Raw genomic sequence first — 15902 nt, forward strand, 5'->3', positions numbered from 1 at the left:
GACAGTACTTTGTGGTTATGTTTCATTTATGCTTTTGTTTTTATTGAGCCTGGCAAAATATGAACCATTGATGGCATTTTATTGTTATTACCAGATAAACTGCGGGGTTCCCTGCTTTTGCAAAGTTAAACATAATTTTAGTATAATATTTTTGCCACAAGGCGGGGAAATTATAATGGTTTTTGGTGTAATCGAGATTTTCATTAGGCTATTTCTTTGCTTATGTTGCTATGCGTTTTGTTGGGAAATAATTTCGAGAATTTATGAATTTTTCTTGATGATTTGTTTACCTTCCCAGCGAGATTGTATATACTTTAGGGCTATAATTTTAGAAATATTCCTAGTCCCGTCTTTCCACATTTCCACTCGTCAACCTTTTGACTCTAGGGGCAACTCTCGTGGCTGGTGAAATTTACAACCTTACCTGTCCTAATCCCGGTGATGCAGCATGCTCGCAGCAACATATTTCACTTCTCCTGGCTGGAGAACAATGCGAAGGCTTTTAGGGGCAACGAGGAAGACGCTACGGTCTGGTTTGGTTGGGTCTACCTGACCCGAAATGCGGAAAACAAAAGCCGAGATGAAAACAAAACTACATCGCAGAAGAGCTCGACTGCAACACGCATTGCACCTGGGATTCGGATGGGATGGAATGGGATTGGACAGGGGATTGGGATGGGTGGACCTAGCTGGCGCACACGCCTCACATTCTCCCTTTCGGTTTTTATGGATTTGTGAAACATTTTATAACTTTTTTACATGGAAATGATGTGTGTATGCGAGTGCCGCAGGTGGGGCTGATTATTATGGTAACCTCGAAAACAAGTTGAAACCGGAGACACCGAACCGAGCGACAAACTGAATAATGCCCCAGCTTTGTATTTGTCCATTTCGATGATGAGCCCACACAGTCGAGATAAAGATAAATACGAGATAAATGAAGATTGCGTTTCGGCACTCGAGGCGCCATTGTAATAATAAAGCCACCAAAAGGAACAAAAAATTATAATAAAATCCGAGCCTAAATCAAATAGAGCATAATCTGCTGATGGGGACTGACTGGGTTGCACACTTGATCGTCATCATCACTTGTTGGGGGCAGATCAAGAAAACGAAAATGAAAATGAAAACGAATGCGTGGCACAAATTGAATCTGATTGTTCAAGTAGTCGGGTCTCGGTCCCCGTATGTGTATATGTATCAAATGTAAATCAGAGGCAACGGGCATGCCCCATCCATCCCCCTGCAATCGCTTTATTCAAATTCAACTCAAAAACAGCTGCTACACTTCATTACCATAAGGTTCGCCTTGAACAGCACTCCCAATCCCCTCCAGATCCCGAACCCCCCCGCCTCCACTCTCGCCGGGCATGCAATTTGATGTGTGATTATGCCTTTTTGTTGCTTATCAAAATGAAAATTCAAATTCAACTATAACAGCACATTGTTTACAACGCCCCCCTGAACCCCTTTGTGGACCCAGAAAGCATTCAAACAAAACCCGAACCCAAAACTCAAACCCAATCACAGCAACAGCAGCAACATCAACGGCAGCAACACTTGGAGAGCTGCAAAAGTGACACTTCTAAGAGATTAAAGTGACATGTAGTGGTCCGTACATTCAGGCTATATGGCGACGGATAGCGACGGACTGTCTGACGAAGAGCCGCCGACTCTCTGCCGCCCCGGTGCCCGACACCTTCCACCACTCGAAAGTGGGGAAAGTTGAGGGACAGAACTGGGGAATTACGAGTCGAGTACGAGTATTTGTTGGGCTCTATGCATAGATTAATAAATTATAAGCCGCTTCTCTGAATGGAGTCACTCTGATTACACTCACAGAAAATGAGTGAAAGGCAGAGCTTACGCCCTCTTGAACAGCGAAAATTTGAAGGGCAGGTTGGGTGTGCTCAGTTGTTATTCAGATTAATCAAAAGGGTTGCTGAAGAACTTTCCATTTATAGGCAGATTTTATTAAAATAGAACTTACGCATGTTATTAATTGAGGCAACTGAAAGAAGGTCAAATTTGATAACATTTCTGGGAAATATTCTTTCGCCATATTCTCTTTGATCAGAAGAAAGGTCAATTTGAAGTGGTCAATTGGAATAAAATATAAACTACTGATCAATTAAAATATAATATATAAGATTGTCGGCATTTTTTGGTTTAAATGAGCTTTTAAATGATTTTTGATAAATCAACAAAACCAGTGAACATTGAAATTAGTCAACATAAGTCTCAATTGAAATTTAGTTATTGTCTGATCACCAGTGCTTTATGATGGCCCCGAAGTTAAAGCTACTGCTCCATTTCTTGCTGGCCATGCAATTGGTCAGCGAAGTAAGTAGATCTGCATTAAAATTAGCAAAAAGTGTCTTAGGTCAGAGGTAAACTTATATTCTAGGCACCTTCTCTGGTTGAGTTCAAGAATATAAAGTGTGAGGCAGTCGATACGGAATTTTGCACTTTCGATTATTGCCATTTGAAATCTGTGAACCGGACATATAAATACATTTCGCTTAGAGCCAAAATGTTGAAGCTGCCCATCACCGATGCTAAGGTAAGGGGCAGGATAAATATTTTTATCTAGCAAGTATCTAAAATTTTAGCTTAGGTCAATGCTGCACTTTATCAACGGCTCAATGGATATAAGCCCTTTCTCTACAACATAACAGTGGATTGCTGTAAATTTTTCAAGAATCAGAAGTCTAGTCCCGTTGCTAGTTTCATTTACGATTCATTTAAAGGATTTTCAAACTTAAATCATTCCTGTCCCTACAACGTAAGTAGAATAGAAAATATTCCTCTTGTTTAGCTAAATTATATATTTTTAGCATGACATGGTGCTTGATAAACTATCTGCAGCATCTGTAAATCATCGGGTGACTAATATTCTACCTTTTCCGGAGGGAGAGTATATGTTAAATTTTAACTGGATTTCTCACGGCAGCATCCGAGCTGTTTTGAAAGTATATTTTGCTCTAACGTAATTGTGATGTACTATATAGAAAACTAAGATATAGTAAAGAACATTTTTCAAACCGGAAATAAATAAAGTGACCAGGACTTGGAGTTTTTTTATACACCTTGAAGAAAACTCAATTTTCTTGGGTTTCTCGCGGTGCACCTTTCGCTACCCTGTTCGCTTTCTTTTCCACTCAACTCCTGGGGGAAAAGGACAGTCAGTCCCCTGAGCATATGTACGCCTCCGTCCCCTTGGATCCGGGGAACCATTCCATCCATCTGATTTTCCTCCGCCGCCCCCGCATCAGAATGCGGACGTGGATGTGAATGTGAATGTGGAGCAATTAATGTTTGTGTTTTGTCATTTCAAGCCCGACATTGCCCCGCTGCTGCCCCTCCTTTTTCTTCTTGATGGGGATGCTGTTTTTGTTGTTCTTACATTTTATGCGCATAATTAAGTCGGTGTATCCGTAAAAGTATGCGACACTTCCGGCTTGGACAACTGCCGACGAGAGTCCCTATTGGAACTGTGCTTTGTACTGCTTTTTCCACTGATTTCATTATTATTTCTTTTAGCTACGACTTTTTCATTGTAATACAATTCATTGGGCATTGAGGATTGAGCATTGGACCTCGGAACTCTTTCTTTCCGACATGTTCTTTAACATGACATTCTTGGGGAGGGGGTGGGAAATAAAGAAGCTACGGAAATACCAAAGCACGAACGATCATCATCGTGGAGAATCGTTGAGAAGGAAATCGGGAAAATATTTTGATGTGCTGTAAATTGTCGATTATATCGCCGTGGCCAGTCCCATATCAAAAGATACAATCTCGATTATCTACGCTTGAAATTATCATTTGACAGACCTTTCCTGTTCTTCTAGCCCGTAATTGATATCTGTTTTTGTTTTTTTCTTTTTAATGATAATTATCATTTAGAACCTCTGTGTAGTATAATTATGGGTCCCTTTGACAGTCCGTCTCTGTTTTATTTCTGTTTTCAACATTTTATAGATCCATAATCGTTGGATACTTGAGCGTTAATTGAGGGTCTCATGTCTGGGCATTGGAATTGGCTTGCCCCCAAAAGCTAGCCATCCAAAAGTTGTATGTTTTTGGGGTGAACCTGTTTTAGGGAGTGGGCACAAATTCCAAATAGTTGTCTGGGTCTTCATCTCCAGCTCCATCTGATATATTGATTGTTTGCACTTTGTTTTCCCGTTTCTGCTTTGTCAACAGTTTTCCCGTATTTATTGTGATTTTTTTTCTGCTCCCATTGATTAAGACCCCCGACACTTACTCCATCTGCAGCTCGACATGTTTGACTTTGGGCCACGCTGACTCCAGCTTAATCCCTCGGTGGGCGGAGCGGGAGAACTTTGATATGGCTTATCTCTGTCTCTGTCCCCGTGATGGGAGGAGTACAACAGCGGAGCAAGAGATTTTGACACATGTCATAGGCAATGGACAAACAGAGTCCACCTCCCCAAGAGGGACTAACTCGCCACTGCTCGTGTAAGCCACAAAAAAACAAATCACTTGAGGGCAACCCCACCATCTGGAGCGGGGGTTCCCTTGTCCCCCCAGCTCCCCAGTGGCATTATTTGAATTAAGTGCATACTTAAGCGTAATTTATTGGAAAATCCACAAGAGCCTCCAGCCGACTCTCGGCGGCTTGAGCTGGGCGCCTCCTCCATCTACCATAAATCTATTGTTTCAGTTGGTGCGAGGTCGCGTCATTAATCTGCAGACGACTCTTTTAGTCCAGTCTGAGATTTCTGAGGAGCAGCAGATGACATTCTATCCATGTGTCTCGGGTTTATTTGTGCTGTGCCCGCCCCGCTTGGCTCTATTTGAATAGTTCTCTGGCAAAAGCCTCAGTCTTATCTCCCGAATGTCAGACCAAATGGCAGTAAAAAGAGTGAAAAGTGTGGAGATGGGGAGGAAAAATCGTTAGAGTTAGTAGTATAATAATGTGCGGGTGGGTGGTACGTTGTTTATTGGGTTGGGGAGTCATGCAAACGACATCGATTTCATTTAATATTCCAAGTGCCCATTTCAAAGCCATGTTTACGCTCATTGTTTATGCATCAAAATAATCATTTCTGCTCATAATAGCACATAAATGGAATAGTCATCAAATCACAGAATTGGGGCAAATCGAAAATTAAATTTAGTTGAACACATATTTTAATTATTTCAAAATAAATATTTATGCCACAAACTAATTTATTTATTTAACGAGAAAATGTGGCTGAAATTATAATCTGGTAGCAAAATTTGGCCAGCATTGATTGTCGAATATTCGAAACATTTCTGGTTAAATATTAGTTTATAATTTCTGTTAATGTGCATTATACCTCAAATTCAAATTGGAAATTTCCCTGTTTTCGTTTCCCCATTTAATTTGCAAACACAAATCACTTTCTGGTTATAACTCTCGACTAAATTGATATTGAGTGCTTTGGATTCTTCTTGATATCAAATTATTGTTGTTTTCCTGGCCTAGCTTAATTCGTTGGCACTCTAGACCAACGTCGTCCACTGGCAATTTCCAGTTTTAGTTGGACTTCGCAGAGCAGGCTTCTTACTTCTAAGCCTCCGTCCACTCCCCGATCTCCTAGGCTTCCACATCTTGGGCACAAGAAGAACGAGTTATTGGCATGCATTGAATTTGCTTCGGAATTTGTTGGGATATGGGGGCCAAAGGGACTGGGGACTGGGGATTGGGAGCCGCCGGGAGGAGTAGTCGAGCAAAAGAGTAGACAATCAGTGGCATGTATAGAATTTCACTGATTTATGTTTCATATGAGCCGACTATGAGGCAGAGATTCCCTCAAGGCAGGAGCATGGCATAACCGAGGGATGAGCAGGATGAGCTGCAGGATGGAGGAGCAAATCCTCCGGCCGGGTGACAATGCAGTGATTACATCTTTTGAGCATATATGTACAATATACACACACACACACCCCCGCAATTTCCGTGATGTGAAAGGCATGCCTTTGCTGCCGTTCAAAAAATATTTTCTCCAGAGTTTCAGAGCTTCACGAGAAAAGATGGACGGGAGGATGGGTGGAGGTTATATGATAAATTTTTGATTAAAGGCCCCCATGCCTGCTCATGATAGGTTCTCTTCTCCGTACACTCTCATGTGTGTATAATATGCATTCCGTTTGTATGGAAAGCTTGCTCAAATTACGTTTGACATTCAATTGAGTTTAACTTGATTGCCAGTTAAGTGAAACAGAGGAAGATTTATAGAAAGCGATTTTTGACAGCCCAACGCTGATTACTCCAGTTATCCAATAACCGAAAATTCCTCTTGGCAGGCCGAGGAATCAATCGCGGCTGTCATTTATCCAAATGTTAATTTAAACAATTAATATCAGAAGCAACGAGCGAGCGGCATGGAGTGCCTTAAACATGTCAATTTGCAAATTAAGTACACAACATGACAGACCAGCAGCGAAAGCAATGGCAAGACAGAGAGAGCAGGCCACATATAGAGCCAAATATAGATCGAATCCGAATCTGAATAGTTAGCCTGGGGAATGTAAATGAAGACTGGCACTTGAGAGGGCAGAAGAATCAGAACGGGACAGCAGCGGAGGGTCATTAGAAGAAACCAGAGATTTAATTGGGCCAGAGTGCTCTTAAATATGATTTGTGAGTTCCCCAGAGGAATCGAAAGCGGAAGCCTAGAGATTACAGATGCGAGTAATTACCAGATGAGCTTCCAGATAGCATAGTTCCTCAGTTCTGGTAGGTTAGGGCAATACAGTCATTTCGAATGGAACTAAGTTAGCTTTGCCGGGGAAATGATCTTAAATATGAATTATGTGTTCCCTCAAGGAAATGCGTAAGCCTTAATATTACAGAGCCCAATAATTACGAGTTGCTAGAAACCGTAATTACTTAGTTCTACTTGAGGAAATTTTTAGAAAAATTCAAAACTGTCAAATACTTTCCGATTACAGTCCAAAATGAATTCAATGTATCAAAGTACCTAAGCATTATCATCATACAAAATGAAATGTTTACTCAAAAGAAAACTCTTTTTCGATACTCTTATGTTTACTTGTTGATAGGGAATTTCCCCCTAAGAAAAACACACCATATGCCATCCAAACAACTGATAATTGTAGTTTTCTGGAAGTGATTAGTGGTCGTTGCTACCGCTCATTCCGACAGGTGTTTCAGGGGATGGTTTTTCCTCAAAAAAAAGAATAAGAAAAGAGAGGAGCTAATTTGTGACCAGGCAATATATCATGGAACTACAGAGGAGTTTTCGTACCTCCAACTTCTGCCACTCAACTTCTTCAAATATATATATATGTAGTTTTAAGTAAAATAAATATACACCGCAAAGCGCATAGAAACTATATTTAAACGCTCAGTCAATGGCAATTTCCTGCTGTTGCTGATGCCTTGCCGAATTTATAGATAATTTTTCATGATTTTCCCGACACGTTTCCCAATCTCTCGTTGCAGATGTGCCCAGCAGGTCGCTGCGATGCCTTCGAGCTGCTGCTGCTGCCGGCGATGCTGATGATGATGAAGTTGCTGCCGCTCTCGGTCCGCCTTAGCTGCTGACAGCCAAGTGCAGTATCCGAAAGATAGCAGATACCATTTACGAGGGATACCCGAAACAAAGGAAAGGAAAAGTGCATTTCCTGCTGCTACCTAACGTCTACCTACAGCGCCGGATTCTACCTACGATTTCGGTGGGGAGTTGAAAAAGAGAGTAACTCGCCGTAGATACTCGCTGCTCGATACTTTTTCAACCGCTCGACGATACACAACATCATCTGCCGCTCAGTTCGGTCAAGAAGCGCGTTCGCGACGGCTGCAAAAGAACATACCGCCGTACCGCCGTAGGAAAAGCGTAGTAGAAAAGGCGGACATTCAACCTACTCATTCCATCGCCTCCAAGCAAAAGGATTAACAGTGAAACCCAGTGAAGTGAAAGTGCCGGCAAACGCATCATCAATCCTTTTCCTTTCCCCCCCATCCTCCCCTTAAATATTTGCCCAGTGGTGATTGCTGTTGACAAAGTGGATTGGCATTCGGGGGACACTTTCAATTAGGCACGTTGCCGCTGCTTCATAAATGTGCCACAATGGCCACGCCGTCCAGGACGACGTCGATGCCACCACCCTTCCGGCTGCGTCTGCATCTCCGGCTACTGATACCCTCAATCCTGCTACTCCTGCGCCATGATGCGGTCGTCCATGCGGAGCCATACTCCGGCGGATTCGGCAGCTCAGCGGTATCCAGCGGCGGGCTGGGGTCAGTGGGCATTCACATACCCGGCGGCGGAGTGGGCGTCATCACAGAGGCCCGCTGCCCAAGGGTCTGCTCCTGCACCGGATTAAATGTGGACTGCTCGCACAGAGGACTCACCGCTGTTCCCAGGAAAATCTCAGCGGACGTGGAACGACTGTGAGTATTAATCAACACAAATTGAACCGAATTGGATTTACCCTTTCGAGATATTGAGTGGTATTCATGATAAAGTCTGGGAAAGATTTAAGATCTTTCTTTAAACAGCCATGATTTTATTTCCCAGTTACATCTCAAGGTTACTGGCTCCATAAAATCCCCTCATTGATTGCTACTTAAAAATCACTTTGAAATGTGAATGCTATATTCTCTTTATTCAGCTTTGATATTCAATTACCACTCCCTAGTTCAAATGCAGACATAAATCAATATTAAATTCACAATTATATTGAAATTCCATTATGCAAACAATCTGAGTAGACGTAAAACCAACAGAAAGACACTTCCCCCATGGGACAACAAAGACTTCCGCTAAGTCCCGCACCAATGCCATAATGGCATATCGATACCTTGCCATTTCGATTCGTTTAGTTAGGATCTCCATTCGGATACTTCCTTTTTCTGGTCTCTGGACAGTCGGGCAATGGCAAACGGCAACTGCATGACAAATTCCAATTATGGAATGCCCTTTCCTTAGCCATTTGCCCGCTGCCCGTTGCCAATTGTTCAAACATTGAGCACACTCTATTAAAATAATAAAGCCGGACCCGGACGCACAAGCCCGCTGCTGGCCAGGATTGTTCCGATTTCCGATATGTATTTATTTAAAAATCAGCATAGGCAAACAACAGCAGTTCAGGGTAGTTGAATGTTGGATTGCTGGATTGTGGGACTGTTGGACTGTTGGTGTGGGGAAATAAATAAAGCCGTGACCATGTCGTCGTGTCGATAGCGATAAAGGAAGTGGGTCCCCAGGGTGTGGAGGTTCCAGAACAAGGACCATACCAGAACCAAACCAACCAGGCCCCAAGCCAACTTGGAGCGGCAGAAAAAGTGAGCTGTTCCTTTGGCGAGCTGCTTACATTAAATCGCCATTAAGTTTATTAATTGTCGCCGAAGGAGCCGCATAAGCGCATCAGTGGCCAGGCGGCAATAATTGTTGCATGTTGCATGGAGCTGAATGCATTAAGCCAATGTGGCTGTGACTGCGGCCATTCCGACAACGACTCCGATTCCATACCCATTTCCATCTCCATCTCCGTCTCTGTCCATCGCTCACAGTCGCCACATAAATTAACGCGCCGGCAATTAGCAAGTGTATGCAAAATACCACCTCCTCTGGCCACCAGCCACCAACCACCTCCTCCACCTCTCAACTCCAACCTCAGCGGCCTCAAAAGCCTGCTGTCGTGGCTGCAGTTTTTCTACATAAATTAATAACAGATATCAGCAGCGGCGGCAGTGGCAGCATTAACGTTATGGCATTATAGCCCAGTTATAAGCAGTCGGCCAACTCGGTTGCAACTTGGCTGGCAACTGCGCTCAGGGACACATTTGGCTGCTGCTGCTGTTGTTTGCGCTCTTTTATTTTTCGCATTTATTCGTTTTTAATGCTGAAAACAGAGAGTAATATAAAACACAGAAACAGAATCGAGCCGAGTGAGCCAACAGAAACAGAAAACATATCAACATGCACGACATATTTGCATTTTAAAATAGAGAACCGTACAGGGCACGATACACTATAGTACATGTATACCATTCACAGGGTGCCTCAGGGCCCTGGGACCAAATATATGTCCCATTCTTTGAGTGACATTCCATTGGCAGAGATGAGATCCCGATTCCGGGTGTCAAAGTGCGTCGGAGAATGTGTCAAGAGTCTTAAGTAGAGCTTAGGCGGGGCAGGAAAAGAATCAAAAACAAAGTATACCAACAGCCAGCCAGGTGAGGATGTGATGGAAAGGCTCTTGGGGGAATTATGATTTCAACAGATTATATAGAAGCGGGGGAATTAATTCCCAAAGCCATCAGGGGCAGACTCTAAAGGTGAAAAATACTTTTGTTTCAATGAAATTGAATACAGAAGAGCCGCTCTAAGTCGCATTGTCTGTGGCACGTATAAATTTAAGTGAATTACATAGCTCAAATTTCATCATCACGTTTGAGAGTTTTATATTTTTTTTAAAGGGACATATTAAAAATGTATAATCCTAGCTTGATAATCAAAACTATTGATCTTTAAATGGATTTTTTCTTGGCAGATAAAGAAGGCAGACTGCAATTATCAGGAAACGGAACATTGTACAATTTATAGAGACTTTAATATATTCACATGGTCTATGCGTCTATTTAGGTTAATCTTCTTGATATTAGTTCAAGTTTAACAAATTCGATTTCTATAGATTATGTGGCTATAAAATGGTTTCATGGATTAAATGGTTCCCAAGCACTAAGTCCTAGCTTGATATTCAAAACTATTGATCTTAAAATGGATTTTTTCTTAGCAGATAAAGAAGGAGGACTGCTATTATAAGAAAACGGAACATTGTACAATTTATAGAGATTTTAATATATTCACATGGTCTATGCTAACCTTAATCTTCTTGATCTTGGTTCAAGTTTAGCAAATTCGATTTCTATAGATTATGTGCCTATAAAATGGTTTCATGGATTAAATGGTTTCCGAGCACTAAGTCCAACCTTGAGACACCCTGGTGCTGAACCTTCTAACCCGGCACCCAAGCATACATCAAATATTGAACATGCCCACAACTATTGGGCCTGTCAATGTGCACCGAACGAGATGGTGAACGTACATAGGAATATATAGAGGAGCCCCGAACAAAAAAACAATGCCAAATGCAAACTGGGACTCTGGCAAATTGTGTTCCTCGCCGCCAGCCCCCCCTTCCGAACGAATGCCCCCGCTCATGTCATTGCCATTTAATTACAAAGCCCCCGAGCGGAGAAAGACCCCGAAGAGAAGAGCCGGAATAGAAGAGTTCTACGTTCTAAGCTGACAGGCTGCCAGTCACCCACACAGTTGATTCAATTGACACGACAGCATTTTTGCATATCTAATTTGTGGAAAAGGGGGTCTTGGGACTTGGTTCTTGGTAGGTTGTTAGGATGGTGGGATGGTAGGAGGGTATGGGGTTAGGAGGCGGTGGCCCTTCACACCTGAGAACGACTAATTTATAGCTGAGGTAGCAGTGGCAGCTGCTTTTGATGTTGCTCCTCTGTTCTTCGGTTCCTTGGTTCTTTTGGTTTCGAATGGGGCAAAAGGGAACCACCTGGCCACAAAAGAGCAAACCCCAAGATGGCATCTAATTGGCAGCGCAGGGCGAAAACCAACAAAAGCCTTTTATATCGGGCCCCACACGCATCTAATGAAGTTAAATGCTTAATTATAAGCCAGGGAAAACGGCAAAAATTATGCATACTGCCCTGCCATTCCAACCAAAAGTGATTGTTTAAAATTACATAAAAAACAGCGCCAGAAGCGTTTGAAAAATGTTTGGCAATTAGACGGCGACGAGCAAGACTTTTGTTTTTATTTTTACGCCAACAAAAGCCAAACAAAGCGGATTGAAAATCTTTATCGACTATCTAATGTTGCTGGTGCTACAGAGAGAAAAAGATACCAATGATAATCAAGATTTTAAAAAATGGTTTCTTATGGGGAAACTCAAGAAAAACTTAAGGTGCAAAGAAATTAACGAGGGTAATAGAAATTTGGAATCCTAAAGATTACTCAACTTTCAGTGGTAATAAAAGTTTTCAAATTGATAAGCCACCATAAACATGAGATATTTGGTGGATTTTTCCCCGTGTAGTCACTATGGTCGGTCGGCTGTAATCAGTGGGATCTGGGCAAGAGATGCCCACATCTCAAAGAGATATTAAGCTCATTAAAAAGACGTGTATGTGTGGATGGAGTGGAGCATGGGTGAACTGAGGAGCAGGCTATGTGGCCAGAGCCGCTTCTTCTTCATCGGCAACTTGATGCGAGATTCATTAAGGCTTAAGCCGCACAGAAAATATTTTACGTTTGGGACGCCGAAGGTCTTCCTACCTGTTGTTCGGGCCCCGAGATCTCTGGGTCTCTCGAACCTTACTCAAAAAGTGAGCAGCTGAGACCAACTTGTTGTTGGTTGTTGGTTGTTTGTTGGCTGCCTGGTTGCTTGTAGATGGTTGCGCATGCGCACACGGTTAAGTTAAGTCTTTTGTATCTCTCTTTCGGTTGCATTTCATTGTTATGACATCTACAGGTAACAAATTCTCCGTTTCTGACCGAGAAACGAGTTCTGGCGGCTTCGCGTTGGAGGGTCGGAGGAGTAGGATTCCGTACCGTGTTCAATGATTAAATATCATATTTTCGTTATCAGCAACAAGCAGCGGAAATCTCTTACTCTTTCTCGCCCGGGTTCCCCATTGGTTTTCCCTTTGGCAGCTGCATTCATATCTCAGATTGCTGTTGTCTTCTTGTCTTACAAGCAATTAAAAAAAATTATCGCCCTGTCTGTAGCCTGAGTGCCTCTTGGGTTGCAGTTGCGACTTGCAACATAATTAATGCAATTTCTGTAATCGTAATTTCTTTATCTATATTCGCAGCGAGTTGCAGGGCAATAATTTGACCGTGATATACGAGACGGATTTCCAGCGGCTGACCAAGCTGCGAATGCTGTAAGTTAAATTATGGTACATTAAGACAAAATTGCCCGATTAACTATTTGTGTTTCCACAGCCAACTGACGGACAATCAAATCCACACCATCGAGAGGAATTCCTTCCAAGATTTGGTCTCACTAGAGCGACTGTGAGTAGCCATAAGCTGTATATATATGTTACACCATAACTTGATTCCTAATAATGCTAGTTGCATGATATATTTTTGACTATTTAACTCACTACTAACCAATTTTTTACGATCTCCACATTGGATCCTAATCTTAGACATAGAATATAGCTAGCGTGCAAATTGAATTTAGCTTGATGCCAGATTTAGTTTCAATTGTTAACATTTTGTATCTGATTCCCGTTTTCGTTCTTGTTTATTTTTATTGCATATCTCTACCGTTCTTTGTCTCTCTCTGCTTTCGTTACGTTTCGTTTTGCGTACCTAAAATGCTCGTCTCTACACCAAAAACCAAATCAAACCAAATCAAAAACCAAAACCAAAACCAAAATCGAAATCAAAACACCAAAAAACAAATCCAACACTGTAATCAATCAGACGCCTAAACAACAATCGACTAAAGGCAATTCCTGAAAACTTAGTGACAAGTTCAGCGAGTCTTTTGCGATTGTAAGTAAACTCCAACGTAGCCGATAGTAGTCGACACTCGAGATGCATTCGTTACTAGATCATTTACCTATGATTTTGATAATCCCCCAGGGACATCTCCAACAATGTCATCGTCACTGTGGGAAGACGCGTCTTCAAGGGGGCCCAATCGCTGCGGAGTCTTCAGCTGGACAACAACCAGATCACCTGCCTGGATGAGCACGCCTTCAAGGGATTGGTGGAACTGGAGATACTGTGAGTACTTTCCACCAGAATCATCAAAAGTGAAGGGAAATAGTAACCAAATTAGCGGGCCAATCAATGAAACTGCTAGCCGCCAGTCGAGCCGAGTAATTAATCAATGATTTAGTGCCTTTGGTTAATCAATCAAACGGGAATTAGTGAATGAATTAAAAATCAATCAGTTAATGCTCTGCCTAAGTTACATAATAAATGGCTAAGCTTTGTGGCCAGATAAGCCAATCGCAGCCGAAATGGAGCCCATATATCAACTGACTAGAAGGGAGCGAGGAGACCAAATTGATATATGTATGGCAATTGGTGGTGCAAAAGCTAAACAATTTGGCAAGTGGAGTGTAAATCGGGATTTAAATTACATTATTTATTATTATATTTGCCAAGAGGTACAAAACAAATGAGTTTTAATGAATTAATAAAATGGATAAACATAAAAATTGATTGTAACAAGCGAAATAAACTAGGCCACATTGATTCAACAAAACCAGGCTTATTTCCTATTTTGCTAATTATAAATTCTAAACATTTCAAATGAAAGCGTTTAATTAAATATGGCTTTTGTTATTGACTGATTCTATATTTAAATAGCATCTCAGGCACAATAGGCTTGGATTGACTAAAGTAAAAAGTATAAAATAAACTTTATTATAACTTTGTAAATTTATTTACCCGTGAAAGTTCAATTATGGAATTACTAGCTAGTCTTTATTAAAGGTTTCCAAGTTAGTGGCTTTTGGGAGAATAAAGAAGAGGAAGGAGAAAAAATATGAACCAGGAAAGGCGATGAACGCCAAACAGTTTTTAATTAAATTTCGATCGGCACTCGATTTGTGCTCTTTTGGCCTGGCCCAACCCTTCCAACCATAAGCATAAATGGTCTATAGATATAGTTGGTTGATAAGGCCGGATCATCTGCTCGCCACTGACCATCCATTCGTATTTTGCAGCACGCTGAACAACAACAACCTGACATCCCTGCCGCACAACATCTTCGGCGGACTGGGACGTCTGCGGGCACTCCGGCTGTCGGACAATCCGTTCGCCTGCGACTGCCATCTGTCCTGGTTGTCCCGGTTCCTCCGCAGCGCCACCCGCCTGGCGCCCTACACCCGCTGCCAGTCGCCGTCGCAGCTGAAGGGCCAAAACGTGGCGGACCTGCACGACCAGGAGTTCAAATGCTCGGGTATGTAATGGCCGCATGGCCCGGTGCTTTGTGCAACATGTTGTGGCAGCTTCCACTCCCTGAATGCTACCAAAAATGGGCAACATTTGGCCGCTCCTCCCCCACCCAGCTAACCTATCCGCCTTCCCCCCTCCCGGAAATGCTTCCATAGTCGAAATTAATTAGTTTTTTATGCCAAACGCGAGGAAAACAAAGCATTGGGGGTATAAATCATAAGCAGTCATATGGGCACGCCCCCGCTGCCTCGAACGCCCACGAACCAACCACCATCAGCATTGGCATCAGCACCAGCACCAGCACCACAATATCTGGCAAGAACCACTTGGTGCTTTGGTGGCTTCATCTTCATCCATCCATTGGGCTATGCTTGGTTATACCCCTCCTTTCCAGCGAGGTCGTGTGTTTGCCAAAACGTTTAACGCCGTCGAAATCATTGCCTGGTGTTTGTACTTTTTGGCTTCTCCTCTTACCGAAAGATGCCGATGCAGATGCTCAGGCTTAAGCAGGAGATGGAGTTGAAGTTGGAGTTTGAGTTGGAGCTGCGGGCCAAGTGAATGGGAAGTGGCCAAAACGAAAAACCAAAGCTGAAGACTGAGCGTGAAGCGCTCAATGAAGCGGAAAATGCGCCCCAAAACGATGCAGCCATGAAACGAGTTTTCTGCCGAATGGTTAGGGTATCGCATTGTTTTGCGCTGTGGTTGGCTTTTTCTGGGGAGCCTGTAATCGATATGGGTATGCAGATGAGGTGGTATATCCCTGAATGACCCGTGTCAAGTTGGATAAATACTTTAGTGCCTATAATGATGGGAACTTTGGGGGTTCGGATGGCTGATGTTTTGTGATAAATAATATTTCGGAGAATTCTCCTAAGATTAAATATCAAAGAGGGAAAAGAGTCTTAAGGATTGAAAACTAAA

At 42.5% G+C, this 15902-nt stretch overlaps 2 protein-coding genes across 5 annotated transcripts in view; both read left to right on the plus strand.

The window, feature by feature from the left end:
• The window catches only part of LOC119549180 (protein slit), a 57148-nt gene that overhangs the window by 26106 nt on the left and 15140 nt on the right, over positions 1 to 15902 (plus strand). For 2 of the 4 annotated variants that reach the window (XM_037856987.1, XM_037856988.1), the window contains exons 2-7: positions 7463 to 8413; positions 12872 to 12943; positions 13005 to 13076; positions 13494 to 13565; positions 13656 to 13799; positions 14750 to 14985. In XM_037856987.1, the coding sequence (XP_037712915.1) occupies positions 8091 to 8413; positions 12872 to 12943; positions 13005 to 13076; positions 13494 to 13565; positions 13656 to 13799; positions 14750 to 14985 (919 nt within the window). In that variant the 5' untranslated portion in view covers positions 7463 to 8090. The remainder of the gene's footprint in view (positions 1 to 7462; positions 8414 to 12871; positions 12944 to 13004; positions 13077 to 13493; positions 13566 to 13655; positions 13800 to 14749; positions 14986 to 15902) is intronic. The other 2 variants (XM_037856989.1, XM_037856990.1) reach the window with 1 other exon arrangement.
• Positions 2284 to 2993, plus strand: LOC119549570. Its single transcript, XM_037857723.1, has 4 exons — positions 2284 to 2343; positions 2408 to 2563; positions 2618 to 2785; positions 2838 to 2993. Exons 1-4 carry the CDS (start codon positions 2284 to 2286, stop codon positions 2991 to 2993), a joined length of 540 nt encoding a protein of 179 aa, XP_037713651.1.

Source organism: Drosophila subpulchrella, chromosome 2R (genome assembly GCF_014743375.2).
Source record: "Drosophila subpulchrella strain 33 F10 #4 breed RU33 chromosome 2R, RU_Dsub_v1.1 Primary Assembly, whole genome shotgun sequence".
NCBI lineage: Eukaryota > Metazoa > Arthropoda > Insecta > Diptera > Drosophilidae > Drosophila > Drosophila subpulchrella.

Coding starts and splice junctions, on each gene's coding strand:
- LOC119549570 (XM_037857723.1), top strand. CDS start 2,284: ATGGCCCCGAAGTTAAAGCTACTGCTCCATTTCTTGCTGGCCATGCAA. Junction 2,564..2,617: donor TGCCCATCACCGATGCTAAG/GTAAGGGGCAGG, acceptor ATTTTAGCTTAG/GTCAATGCTGCACTTTATCA. Junction 2,786..2,837: donor ATCATTCCTGTCCCTACAAC/GTAAGTAGAATA, acceptor ATATATTTTTAG/CATGACATGGTGCTTGATAA.